Here is a 15,070-nt window from a genome sequence, read left to right on the forward strand (position 1 = left end):
TAGAAACCTGATGATTGAATGACTTTGGTAATGGAGTATTGGGATGTGTTTTGAATGAGATATGAATATCATTTGGTAAATGTCATCAATACTCCTTTCCGTTTGTTTTTGAGGAATCATGAAAAGTAGACCAGACAGTTATCGGTATGGGGTTGTAAAGATTAAGTTTTTTTTCTTATTGAGATCATGAATCGACTGATGTTAGACAACCACTGGGGACAGTCGTTTCGTCCTAGTATGGGACTTCTTAGCAGTGCGCATCCACGATCCCACACGCGGGACTCGAAACCAGGACCTACATTCTCCCGAGTGAATGTCGAACCTTCGGACTAATGAGCTGACATCCAATGGTGTTAATGCCTAACCTTAACCAATCTACGAAGTTGCGCGACCATGTTCGATTGTTTGAGGTAGATACCTGTCTTTACCTGATGTGGATTAGCTCCACTGGTCACGGCTTCTCATAAGAACTCCAAGAATTTCTTCTCGGTGCTCTTCATTAGTGAGTAGATAGTAATTATCAGTATGGAGTCCCATACTAGGACGAAACTGCTGTCCAGTGCTTTCAGGTTTTCCATGATGGTCTAACATCAATCGACTCAAGACCTCAATCAAATTAGTTGTTCACTTCGTATCAGTTTTTAGTGCTGTCGTTCTCCAATTTAATAATCTTGTATAGTCTATTTAGTTCATAGAATTTTTTTAAATAAATACTAAAGTATTGTAAGCAAATCCAGGACAAGGCGCGTTTCGCCCCGTTTGGGACTCGTCAGTTGGATGTACCTACATCTCAGAGTTGATGTTCACTCTGGGAATCGAACTCAGTATCGTTCACTTCAAACACCATCGCATTATCTACTTAGCTACTGATTGTTGATAGCCACTCGATTGTGCAATGAGGTGAAGTTTAAATTCACTTGATATTGTCCAGGAGTGAACATGAATTCTAATATACAAGTACATCCAACTGACGAGTCCCCGATAGGACGAAACGAGCGTGTTGGATTACACTACTAGCCACTATCCATCTTTACCTATAATGCTTGTGACTTAAGGCAATATCGAGGCAATCCGTACAGTATGCTCACATGCCAACAAGAGACTGATCAATTGCAGTTCTATACATCAACAGGAAGATTCATATAATGCTAAAGTATGTATCTAGTTTAAAAATCACTTTTAACACCAAGGAATAAAACACAGTCTAATATAAGACAAGAAAGAAAGAGAAAGAGTGAAGATGAAAAGTAACTAGTAAACATTAGTTGATTAAAAATTTTCTAATATCAATCGGTTCATGATCTCAATCAAAAACTTAATAATCTTCACAACCCCTATACTAGTAATTGACATGTGCTCACTAGTAACTAGCTTCGTGAGAAAATTCTCGGAGTTCAAATGAGAAGTCGTGACCAGTGGAGCTAATCAATGTCGGGTAGAAACAGGTATCTGCCTCAGTACAACGGAAGATGGTCGCGCAATTTCGTGGATTGGTTGATGTGAGAAACTATCATCATTGGATGCCGGCTCAGTGGTCCAGTTGGTTAGGCGTTCGCACGCGAGACCGAAGGCCCTGGATTCGAATCCCGCGAGCGGGATCGTGGATGCGCACTGCTGAGGAGTCCCGCAATAGGACGAAACGGCCATCCAGTGCTTCAAGGTTTCCAAAGGTGGTCTAACACCAATTGGTTCATGATCTCAATTAAAGATTTTCTAACTACTTATTACTTCCTATTCATGAATTTGTTTGTTATTATTTTGTTTTTTCTTCTCTTCTTTTTCGCTTCTCATTTCTATATTCACAATCTGATCTATTCCATATTAACAAATCAATACATACAAGACATGATGATTATTGTCATCGTCATCGTCATCATCACCATCATCCAAAGCATCATCATAATCTTCCTTATTACCTTTATTATAATAATAATCATTGTGTATAGTAATTCTAGTGTGAATACAATCATTGAAGTGGAACCGAATCATTTCATTCATCATTTGTCTGATAGAACAAAAGAATGAAGTAAAAAATAAAATAATAAAATAAGAACACGGAAGAACAGTGAGAAAAAATAAAAGGAAAAGAAGAAACATACTACTTTCAGAAAAAAATTTCCTATCCAGGATTATAATAGTCCTTACTGTTGTTATTATTATTATTAGTAGTAATAGTAGCGTAGTAGTAGTGTTAGTGGTCGTGTTGGTAATAGTAGTAGTAGTATTAGTGGCAGTAGTGTTAGTGTTAGTAGTAGTAGTAGTAGTAGTAGTAGTAGTAGTAGTAGTAGTAGTAGTAGTAGTGTGGTATACGCCACTTATATTGACATAAGTAGTATATGATGTCCGTCGTGAACAGAGGGCCTGGCAGCAGAGAGACAAGAGGATCGAACGGTAAAGAATGGAAGCATAATTTAATTTGTATGAAAATGCAAGAACAATGAAGTCTGAGTCATTATGAGATAATTGATTGACATTTTACAAACTACGTATTTACTATTTGATTGTTAGATTTTACTAACAAGTCCTGTAATTTCGTGCCAAATACATTCGATTGTCTCCACTGGTGTTCTTGTTCACTACAGTAGTAGTAGTTTTCGTCGTAGTGGTTGTGGTAGCAATATTAGTAGTAGTAGTAGTAGTAGTAGTAGTAGTAGTAGTGTTTAGGGCCATGGTAGTAGCATTAGTATTAGTAGTCTTGGTGGTAATAGTAATGGTGTTATTATTATTATTATTATTATTATTATTATTATTAGTGGTAGTATTGATGTTACAATCAATGAGTTTAGTTTGTTTTTAGGTTGATAAATGAAGAATACATGGGAAGAAAATAGGCAAATCGGTGAATGATCTAAAATTTGAAAATGAAATTATCATTATAATGCTGGTAATAAAGATAAAAGAAAATAACTGCCAACCCATAACATGATGTCATGTAATCAGTTGTAAACATACACCCCCCACCCGTCCATGAAGCTAATATTGGAAAGAAAAAGTATCAATTCAAGATGGCTAGTTTTAGAGAATGAAATACTTTGATTGTAAACTATGTCATACGGGTAATAAGGTTGTAGTGAACAAGGACACAACCATAAAATTACAGAATCACTTACTAACGTCTGAGAATCATACAGCATATAATTCATTAGCAAATATCAGCCCATCGTCCACAGATTTCATTGTTCCTGTATTTTCATATTAATTGATTTCCTTTTTCATTCTTTCCTTCTCAATTTTCTACTGAGATACATTATATTCCTAACTATTGTTATATACTACTACTTATGTGGATACATACAAGATGTCCAGAAAATAAAACAGCATAAAAAAGGACCAGTAGCAATCATGGTGAGCGTCATAAAGATGACATGATTATACTACTACTTATGTGGATATAAGTAGCATACAAGGTATCCAAAAAATAAAACAGCTACAAAATGACCAGTAGCAATCATGGTGAGCGTCATAAAGATGACATGATTATACTATAAAATAATGTCACTAATATATTAGTGGACTGAATAAAATCAATCAAAAGTGAACATCAAAAAGATGGTGACTTATTAGTAGCTACATTTCTGAAATTTTATAATACACCTTAATATACTTCAATGTGTAAATTTAAACTGTGTTGTAGCGGTAAATAAATCCCCACAATAAATAGCTCTGTAAGTTTTCGACATTGGATGCTGACCACATTAATTTTAAAGGACTCACCTAGCTGAAGGCGCTCGGTCATGCATCCGTACCAGATCACGAGTGGGAACGCCGTGCTCAACAACCCCTGCAATCGCTAGCCAGATTAGATCAGATGATCCTCGATATATTGATAGCCTATCAAATATATCTTCGAACCTCCTCGCTTCTGTCTTTTGATTTCACTTTTAGTGGGTACGATTCATATTAGAACGCGTTACTGGTTAAAGCGTTGTCAAACTCCGAATACATGTGGCATCTTCATTTGGTGAGCCCGACGTGTACTATGTTATGTAAGTCAGTTTGTACTTCTTTCTTTGAATCTTTAAAACGAACTGATCAATCTTTTGATCCATTCAAAACTCTTTTCTTTTTTTTAGGGTGCCAATGATCTTCTATATATATTCAGATAAGTAATATGAAATTTTAGCGTGACGTCGAGTCGCGGTTGACTATGATCACCACTACAGGAAGACTACATACCAGTTAACCGATAAGATCCCCCGTAAACCAAATATCAGAAGGCAGTTGATGGCTGTAGTCGAGATGTATTGTTGGCGATCGCGTGTTATCTCAAGAATACCGAGAGCGTGCCAGTTTACAAGTGTTGAACGTAACCGAACTCGCGCAAGGTCACAACCAACGGAAAAAAGTATGTATTTTGGTACAGTTAAACAAACAAGTACAGTAAAACAATCACTGGTACAGTTGGTTATAATAATAATTGTTTCCATTAAACCAATCGTGTTCTCTTGATAAACGTAGGTCACTACAAAATCAAATTTACAAACGCAGAAAAATTCAAAGCTCATTTTTCTATCTGATCTACTACTGTGTGAAAAATATTGTTGACTTTTACAATCGTTTTGTATCTAGGCGACAGAGTTAATGAATCTAATAAAATTATGACATCTGATAATCTTGTCGTACATGCAGAATTACTTGTTTCATTTAGATTATAGCTAGAAGATAAGTTAACATTTCCTCTGTTGGGTAATTAGATACTGTTGATTTGATATGAAATTTATCTTCTACTGAAAGAACTGGCAAATCTTCTATGATAATGATTGTTTACTTTCCCATCTACATTGAACATTGAATACGTTCCATAAATTACTTTTTAGTAGTTTCATATTCCGTATGATTATGTGGTCTAAATTTCACCACACGATATACTGTGGAATTATGGTCTACTATGATATTAGTACTGCTCTAATAATAGACCTTATCATAAAATTGTAGATTTGTCATGATATAACTGCCTAATCTATAAGATCTTACGTGGAAGTCACATCAACGTCTACACCAACTCACTGCATCGTAACAGCTACCAATACAGGATGAAGAACAAGCTTAGGCTAGAGAAAGAGCAATATATTTAATATGAATAAAATATACAAGGTAATATTCAGCTGCGACCACGCCTGCATGGCCGAGCCATGCCATTCGGTCAACTCTAATTCATTTCATTCCTTGTTCGCGCCTTCTCCATCGTTAGGCATTTCTCCGCGTTAAATATTGAATATCTATTTTCTGAGCAATCTCGTATTCAGCTTTGAAGATTGTGTGGTTATTGTCCAATGCCACTACAATACCATATATCTCTAAATCTCTCTGTAGTTATTAACTTCCTCTTTTACTGAAAGTAGTCCTTCATTATCGGAAAGTAGTGTCTGTGTTACAAATTCTGCCTTTACCGATATATGGTAATATTTTGAACTCAAATGAAGTGAGTAATTTTTATTCATTCCCGCTCATCTGTATTTTTTTATTTGAGCAGATCAAAATCTGGACGTAATCACACGTTATTTTACAAATAACTAATTAGAACAGTACCAAATATATAAATAAAGACAATTCGTGTAAGTAGAGTAGATTATTCTTTTTTCTACGGTTAAGAGGTTTCTACACAGTATTCCTAGTGTATAGTGTGCTCTTATCTAATATATCTATATAAAAGCTTAGTATTGATTTCCACAAAATGTTTTAAACAATTCTGATACTTTATTAGATCTTAATCAAATTTTAGGGTCCAGCTACTGCTTTATTACATATAAGATATCCAGTTGATGGTTTTTGCCATAAGACACCATTTGTTTCGTGTTTCACACCTACTAATGCTAATTGGGGGTGTTTTAGACTTTATACACGAGTAAATTTTCACAGCTTGATTTGTGGTCGGAAGAGAGAAATATATCGACCGATGGGCTGGATGAGGTTGTCCATAAAGTGACTATGTAGTGGTATTGGCTCTCAGTCATATGATCTTTGAGGACGAACATACGACAACTGAAGAGGTTTAAATTCAAGATTTAACACTCAGAGAAGAATAGATATGGTAAAAACGGAGGGAATTAATCGCGACGACACGATTCAACCATGTGGGCGTTGTGAATATGTAACTTATTCCTCCTTATATTAAATATATTATTCTATCCTTAATCCGAACGCGTTATTCAGGAATGCTATACAGCATATTACTGATTGTCACGATAGGGCGAGTTAGCATAGACAATGATGTGACTTACACGAAAGATCTTATAGACTAGGTAGTTATATCATGGCAGGTCTACAATTTTATGATCAAGCTTATTATCCCAGTAACATTGATGAATGCACTTAATACTTGTCAGGGTAAAAATCCTACAACTACATGTTGATAGAGTGATTTTCACTTATCCGTGATATATTTCCCGTGCTATTATAGTCAACGGTCACTGATTACAGAACTAATAAATGATCGGAGAGAGTTATCACTATGGTCGATTGGATTTAGGACAATTACCTTCAGAGACTGCACTGGATGACTGGTAAAGGTCTGGTTCAGTTTAGAGGCTTTTTCACTAACGTTTCAACGAAAATACTGAGATGCATTTTCAGAAACAAGCCGGATTCTTTAATCAATTTCATGAAGTTATTGAAATGTCTGGAGTTACTACCTAGGCATAAGAGACTGGAGTCGTCGAAATAAGTCAGTAGTATAGCCCGAGTAAATTCATTTAGACATTTCGCATGATGACTTGTAGAACTAAATGGTTCAAAATTATCTGAGGTCCATAATACTTCTTATAAGTATAAACTACAATAACATTTTATAGTGCACCATGATATATCTCTCTGTCTTATCCTGCGAAATGAGATGTCATGCACTTTAACGAGGTGTGGTAGGTGATGTACGATCACAACCTCTATAGTATGTGACATGTCATTTCGAAAAAAGGATTCTTAGGTTACAATTCAAAACGAAATAAACCACTTATACACCAGTTTCATAGGCGGCTATTATGCTTGGGTAGCAGTCAAACACTATCTCTCTTACTTCAGTGCATTTCAAGCATAGCTAATTTACGTTGCTATACTTGCGCTTGTAGCTGTAAATAAATCCCCAAAATAAATAGTCGTGTAAGACTTCAACCCTTGACTACTTATTTGCGACCGGTTAGGAACTAATCATGGGAAGATAATTGAAACTCAACCACGAAATTACGTGATTTTTTTCGGTGAAGGCCTGCAAACTATGAGACCCTTATTTGTATAGATAGTGATAGGACCTTCAGCTGATTCCTGAAAAGGAAGAATCAACTCCTATTTAAGGTACTTCAAAGTCATCTTTACTTTTAGTACTGAATAGTGTTTTATGGTAAAACATGAACCACGTCTTTAAGAAAGTAAGAACTATCTCATCATAATCACTCACTTAGCAAAGGATATCAGTAGAGTACTGAAGTCCGGGAGAGGCTATTGGAAAATCCAACTGAACCCATATACGTATTAAGAGAACTACTTATTGAGTTACATTTTTGACAGATCACTTTCACATTCCTGATACAGAAAGGAGACTTTAAATCCTTCTGCAGACAGTTGATATCTCATGAATGATACTAAAGAAATTCATTAAAAGTGCTAATTGATCACAGTTTCTATTATTCCAAAGAAACCCAATAGCTGGGTGCATGAGTAAGTATATACACTTGTGTAGCTAGGTTACCGTTTAACCGCATTCAGTGTGCTTTACTCTCTGTTTCAGCGCACTAGTCAACTTTGACCTTGCTAACAAAGGGGTCGTTCGGATTATTATATGAGGTTCTCGCAAGAGATTATTCCCGATTATTTCTTTAATTAACTCCTAAGAAGTCTAGCATTCAAATTCTTTGACTCAATTTTATTGTTTTTCATTGAAATGCTGGGTGGCTTTATTCTCGACATAACTCGATTTCTTGTATTTTTTGCGAACATATATGTACGTGTATATGTATATATATATATATGCTCGGGTATTTCAGTTATCGGTTTAAAAATATTTTTGTGGATGCAGGGTGTACATATAAGGTAATAGTGTGACTTTAAATAGTATTTCGACCTTTGTGAATAATGTTTGGTAAATATCTGTTTTCCTGTAGGAGAATATATTGGGAAATGTACTTCCAGATTGAATGTTTTTCGGATCACTTATATGTATATTTTATCGTCGACTGTGGCCATATGACATTTCAGCACATTACAATTTTCAGTTCTCCGCTTTTTTGGCCATTAGTTTCTTTTGTCTCTGGGTACTATTGTATCTAGTTTCGTTTTAAAAACCTGTTTGTTGTCTGAACAGTGCAAAAAAAGCAATTAGCAACGCTCAAACTGTCGATACTTCATTGAAAGCGGCATGTAGGGTGATAAGTGCAAAGGACAGTACCACAAAGTTTGCACGAATCCAACACCGGCTCTCAAACGGCTTAGTAAGAATGGTTGCATGTGGTTTTGTTAGCAGTGCTGCTCGGACGCAAATAGCTTGCTAACCGAGATCATTTCAATGTTAAGTGCTGCTATAAAGTGTACAAGCTAACAAGGTTGAAACACATCGAAAAATACTCGCTCTGTCGATACACGAATTTATGTGAAGTCACCTCAAATAAGCTCGGTAACAGCTGACTTATATGGATCGAAGAAAAAAACCGACTTCAAAGAGGTTTGTTCTAAGTAAAAGCTCAAGAGAGGAAGTTTCCTCCACCCCACATCCTCTAAATGGTATCTGGCATGAAACGTCTAAAAAGCCCAATCGCAAGGCTAGATCTGTTTCCGTCAGGAAAACCAACCTGGCTGCTAAACTCACCTGTGACCTTCCGCAACCCCACAGTGTGTTTGACTCGACTGTGGTCGCTATTCCAACGAAAGTTGATGAGTAAGTACAGGTCAAGAACAAGAAAGGGCATAACGCTATTAAAGAAAATCCAACCCATCCTCAAAGTAGCCGATAAATTAAAGACTGATCACGCTGACAGAGAATTTACGAGGACACTCCAAAAAGGTTTACGAACCCGAAACAAATTACTTGTCAGCTGACTATCGACTTCCTCATCGAGTCGCCAACGAGTGGAGTTTATTACCTTAACACGTGGTTGACGCTCCATCTGTCGACTGCTTCAAAAGAAAGTTGAACCAACCGAGAAACCATCATTGCCAGGAAAAACATAGGCCATCTAGCCTCCTGTTCTTTTCCAAACTAAAAGTATGTTATTGGAAGTATCAATCTACGTTATGTAGTTTGAGTTGTGTCAGAGTACTTTTGTTCACTTCGTCTTGTTTCTAGATAAAGAATGGTGCAGTTGGTATAAGAACTTCAGACGCTGATGACTGACATGAAATCGGTTTTACATTAGGGATATCAACATGTGCAAGTTAATAGATTCATAACTTCACTAGTATCCTCCCTCAGGACGTATTTCTTATCGTTCAGATCGTCTGTAGTTATTATTAATTAGCCTTAATATTCGATTGTTATCGGAATAATTTCATTTCGTAACTGCATGACTTTGATGTACTGATTAAATTTAGGGTATCAGCATATGTGCATATCACACTCCTCTTTTAATGGTGGTTGGGTTGAAACTACTTTTCTAAGCAACAGTTTACTGACACAGCTTTCAAAAAGTCACTTAGTTGTAGTCTTTATCTCGAGCAAGAAATCCTTTTAGTTATTCATAAACGTCATATAATTTCCAAGTGGTTTGATATCTGATTACATATGACAGGCATAAAATGTGTAACGTAACCTAGCAATTACATGGGGACCAAATCTTTTTTCTCGTAATTGTTAGAGATGCTGTCTAACCCTGGTGAGAAAGGTTTTAAACCCAGGGCCACTTGTCTAAAAGTCAAAGATTAAGGCATTAACCTCACTTATAGTCGATCAGCATTACGGTTAACAAACACGTAACTAACCTGACTAGTTTTTATCCTTCTTTTTTTCATATTGCGCACTCATCTAAGTTTACTACATTGAGAATCGTACAATCATTATTATGGATACTTCGTTTATGATAAAGTTAAACAACATAGCAGAAAAGGTAGTATCTTTCAATATATATCTTACAAGTTACTATTCATTATAAATTTTAGTATAATTATGAATTTCGTGATTGTGATATAGTTGATTTAACAGAATTTTCAGTCACTAAAACAGGAGGTAGATAAATATATATTTTTTAAAAATAAGATTTGAATATCACTTATAGATTTCCTATCATCATTACCAGATAGTATATTATCAGATGATGAAAATGATTGTGATATTGAAAATATTCAACCATCTACAAATAGAACAGGTATTGACTTCGAATATATTTGAGTTAATTTCTACTAAAGAATCTTTTACAAATACTACTATTGTCGGTACATGTAGTGATACAGAAAAGGAAGAAGAAAATGAGGAAGAGGAGGAGGAGGATGAGAAGGAAGTAACAATGGGAAGTTCATTATTTAATGTAAATTCCAAAATGGTAAGAGTTACTTTAAGTTTTTAAATAAAAGTTTTAATTTTTAGGATTTTAATAATGTAAAAGCTGCTTTATGTTGTAAGTATGAAATATCCTCTCATAAATATCTTATTATTTATAGCATTGGAAAAATCAGTATCTTCTTGGGAAAAGCGAAGATTTGGTTCACTGAATGGGTCAAATTTATATACAAGCAATAGTAGTAGTAGTAGCACTAAAAACAGTCCTATCCCAGGTAAATTTTTTTAACGATACTAAGGTTGTGTGAAAAAATATCACTATACTGATAATGGTAAAAGAAAAAGGCCATAACAAAAGTTTCTTACTTCCTGGTAGTTATTCACGTTTCTTAGTTAATTATAAAGTGTGTCTTTAGCATTGTCAAGAACCATCTCAAAGCAAATAAACCACTGGCATAGTTATTCTTAACACATTAGTAGCCAATTGCATACTCGTTCTTACTTGATATGATGTTTTGTCAATAGTCATTTGGAAGTATTCCTGTGTACAATTGATTGATCGTTGGGTAGTGATCAATGTAATATGTGTCAGGTCTTTCTTAGTGCACATCGAATGCTATCGTTTGGATAGCCCAGTGGTAACACCTTTGACTGTGAAGCTGAGTGACACGGTATCGAATTCGTCAGGGAGCACCGATTCCCTCAAGATTACAGGTACACCTTGCTAACGAGTGCCAAATAGCACGAAACCCTGTTGACTACCTCTAACCACACCATCGTATTCCTATTTATCTTTTAGTAGCTTTAATTCCTTAAAATATTAATAACAATTGTTCTCATTATCAAACAACAATCAGATAGATAACCGTTTTATTTTATTTGGAACATTTCGCCCATCAATTTGGCACTTTAGTGACTGAACATTTACATACCACGATAGTTATTATCCCTAGTGGGCAACGATAAATATCAAATTAAGGGATTAGCTAGATTGAGTACAACGGGAATGACAAGATATAACATGAAGTTAGTCACTCATTCTTCCGAACTCGAATCTCTTGTTTTATCTAGGTCAGTAGGCTTTTGGTTTAAATCTGTCTGCACCCATTTCTTGTTAATGTTCCTGTTAATTTTATTTAAATTATTAAAATACGTAACTAATCAACTTAATACCAATTGATCAGATTACATATCGTCTTCTTTTGTGAATACTCTTAACGATATAATTCATCCATATTGTCCTTTCACTTCTTGGACCTGGTAGTAAAAAGGTAGCTACTCAGTTTACAGATATGGCTTTTTTAATCTGTGTATCAGTCAATAAGGCATTCAAATCCGACACAATGGATTGCAGTCACAAATCCGAATTTGATTTGTCTAGATTTGATCCAAAAAGTAATATCACTAGTTCTCAGGTAGTATGTGTAACTTATGACATGATTACTTACTTACTTACGCCTGTTACATCCAGTGGGGCATTGGCCGCCGACCAGCATTCTCGAACCCACTCTATCCTGGGTCTTCCTTTCTAGTTCTATCCAACTTGCTCATTCTTCTCATGTCTGTCTCCATTTCTCGGCGTAATGTGTTCTTTGGCCCTGTGGATTCTAAGTGAGGACTTGCCTTGTGACACAGTTCGATGTGTTCGATTCACTTCCAGCGCTTCTCCCTCCACCGGGATATGGCTTGTTCTGTCCCACAGTAGGTTGTTGTTGATAGTGTCTGACCAACGGATTCGTAGTATTTTGCGTAGACAACTGTTAATAAACACTTGTATGTTTTGGATGCTAGCTTTCATAGTTCTTCAAGTTTCCGCCCCATACAGTAGAACTGTCTTGACATTTGTATTGAAAATTCTAACTTTGGTGTTGGTTAACAGGCAGTTGTTTTGAGTTCTAGATATTCTTCAATTGCAGATATGCTGCTCTTACATTGCTTATCCACGCCTTCATGTCTGTATCAGATCCACTGTGCTTATCAGTGATGCTGCCTAGATATGTAAAGGTTTTTACATCCAAAGCTTCTCCATCAAGTGTGATTTGGTTGGTGCATGTTGTGTTGTATCGGAGAATCTTGTTAGTCCCTTTGTGTATGTTGAGGTTGCTGCCACACTGGTCGTCCCCCGCATTTGTCATTGCGTTTGCGATAGAAGAGTCAGATAATCTGCGAAGTCTAGGTAGTTCAGCTGCATCCTATCTGTCCACTTTATTCCATGTTTCTCCCCAGATATTGACGTCTTCATAATCCAGTCGGTCACCAGGAGAAAGAGAAAGGGTGAGAGTAAGCAACCTTGTGCGGAACTAATCTATAAATGTGCTGTATAGCAAATCATCAAATTTATGCAAAGTACAGAATTTGTCTCAAATAATCTTTGCCAATATGGTCAATACATTTTAATTATCTAAAGCTATTAATTGAGGATGCTAGTAATTACTTGACATACAACGTTAGCCAGACACTAAAAATTCATCTGTTCACTTGAATCTTCCCATTGATGTCTTTAGGACTGCAATTGATCAGTCTCTTGTTGGGATATATGAATACTGTGCGTATTGCCTTAATGCACAAACATTATAAACAAAGATTTCTTTGTACTATCATGTCTGTATAAACATGTACGCTTGATCATATGTGACAGCCTACGCACATATCTCTCTAGCTAAAGTGTCAATCATTTAAATATCGCTGAATGAATCATTCTCTTCCCCATGTGTATATGTACTCAAACCCTAATAATAGCATTTACCTTACTTTGCTGTGTCCTTATTCAATTTGACTATAAATTTGCCTCTATATTCGCTCGGCCGCTCGGACATATTCACCTCTCTGCATCAAATTCACTCGATGTAATTGTAACTTTGTTATCCATTCAGCAGCGATTTGGAAGACTCCCGGTCTCCTACATTGTATGAGCATTCCATGTACCTAAATAAATAGTTGCTCTGGTTGTCAGAAGGTGCATCAGCCTCGTAACTTCCGAAGGAACTCGGCTTTCACCATGAAGCATCATAACTCTTCTAAATGAAGACCTTCTAATTCCCAGGGTAGAGTTTAAATGTTTTGAATAATTTTCTTCTGGTTAGCGTTTTTTAGCGAGTTAGTTTTCTGTAGAATGGGGTCGCTAACCCCATGCCCAACCCTTCTCCTTTATCCGGGTTTAGGACCGGTAGTAGCCCCAGAGGGGCTCTAGGCAGAGTTTGTTGTTATCCATGCTATCCGCTAATAAACTAATCGTTGCTCCTCCTGATTCCAAACATCATTCGGGATTTATAATATAACATTGGTTACCATGGTGATTGATTAACTTATACTACTTACTATTTATTAGTAATAAATTAAGTATTCTATCAATTGATGTAAGATCTTTATTTATTACATTATAGGTAGTGATAGAAATCATTCAAAAGATAGAATATTATCACATATGAAATCTAATAATCTACATCATATTAAACGAATTTCACATAAAGATAAATGGAAATCACCTATACAACTATCAGCATCAAAACAACGTGTTATTGAATGGTTAAAACAACAAGAATCATTTATGTCACAATTTATAATGTGATGAATAATTGTGAATGAGATTAAGATAAAAGAAATACTATAGAATATCCTCAATAATAATCATATAATCCATCTTATTCTTTGGGAAAATTTCTTTCCCCCTTATTGTACAGTAGTTATATTAATTGAATAAATAGATGATTTCAATATTATATTCTTATTTGAAATGATATTCATTGCTGAGGAATCCCAGGCTAGAACGAAACGGCTGTCCAGTACTTCCAGGTTTTCTATGATGGTGGTCTAGCTTCAATTGACTCATGATCTCAACTATTGAAACTACTATATTATTTCACAAAAACCCCTTCTGATATTAATCAACATATACTCACTAGTTGAAGTTAGACATTATCACCGTTGGATACCGGCTTAGTGGTCTAGAGGTCAAGTGTTCGCGCGCTAGACTGATAGGTCCTGGGCTCGATATGTCGCGCAGTGGGATTGTGGATACGCACTGCTGAGTAGTTCCACAGTAGGGCGAAACGGCTGTCCAGTGCTTCCAGGTTTTCCATGGTGGTCTAGCTTCAATTGACTCATGATCTCAACTATTGAGACTACTATAATTTTCACAAAATCCCCTTCTGATATTAGCCAATATCTACTCACTAGTGACTGGCTTCACGAGTTATTTCCTGGAGTTCTTGTGAGGAGCAGTGACAAGTGGAGCTTAACCGGATTTGTTGTGAGATAGTAACTCCCTGAAGAAAATGGTGGATGTGTCGCTCAATTTTGTGGATTAGTTGAAGTTAGACATTATCATTGTTGGATACCGGCCAACTCAATGGTCTATAGGTCTTGTTCACGCAAGATACCGATAGGTCCTAGGTTCGAGGCGGGATCGTTGATGCTCATTGATGAGGAGTCCCACGGTGTGACGAAACGACCGTCCAGTGGTTCCGGGTTTTTCATAGTGATCTAGCTTCAATTGACTCATGGACTCAATTATTGATCAATAAATAAGTATTTTAATTAGATTCAGATAAATTGTGCATTAGTAAGAAAGTTAATAATAAATGTATTTTCTTCTTATATGTCAATGGGTAAGAAATCGTATTTCTGACACTTCATGACTTAATGTAAACCAAA

At 36.0% G+C, this 15,070-nt stretch overlaps 2 protein-coding genes across 2 annotated transcripts in view; one reads left to right on the top strand and one right to left on the bottom strand.

The window, feature by feature from the left end:
• Positions 1 to 7,684: 7,684 nt before the first annotated feature.
• On the top strand, positions 7,685 to 14,136 carry MS3_00007029 (uncharacterized protein). Its single transcript, XM_051215288.1, has 7 exons — positions 7,685 to 10,028; positions 10,081 to 10,147; positions 10,197 to 10,286; positions 10,327 to 10,460; positions 10,505 to 10,535; positions 10,579 to 10,692; positions 13,801 to 14,136. Exons 1-7 carry the CDS (start codon positions 9,984 to 9,986, stop codon positions 13,983 to 13,985), a joined length of 666 nt encoding a protein of 221 aa, XP_051068493.1. The 5' UTR covers positions 7,685 to 9,983; the 3' UTR covers positions 13,986 to 14,136.
• Positions 12,520 to 15,070, bottom strand: part of PAK3_2 (Serine/threonine-protein kinase PAK 3) — an 84,560-nt gene continuing 82,009 nt past the window's right edge. Inside the window, exon 13 of the mRNA XM_051215289.1 lies at positions 12,520 to 12,653. The gene's annotated coding sequence lies outside the window, so the exon portion shown is untranslated. The remainder of the gene's footprint in view (positions 12,654 to 15,070) is intronic.

This window comes from Schistosoma haematobium, chromosome 2 (assembly GCF_000699445.3).
Source record: "Schistosoma haematobium chromosome 2, whole genome shotgun sequence".
Taxonomy (NCBI): domain Eukaryota; kingdom Metazoa; phylum Platyhelminthes; class Trematoda; order Strigeidida; family Schistosomatidae; genus Schistosoma; species Schistosoma haematobium.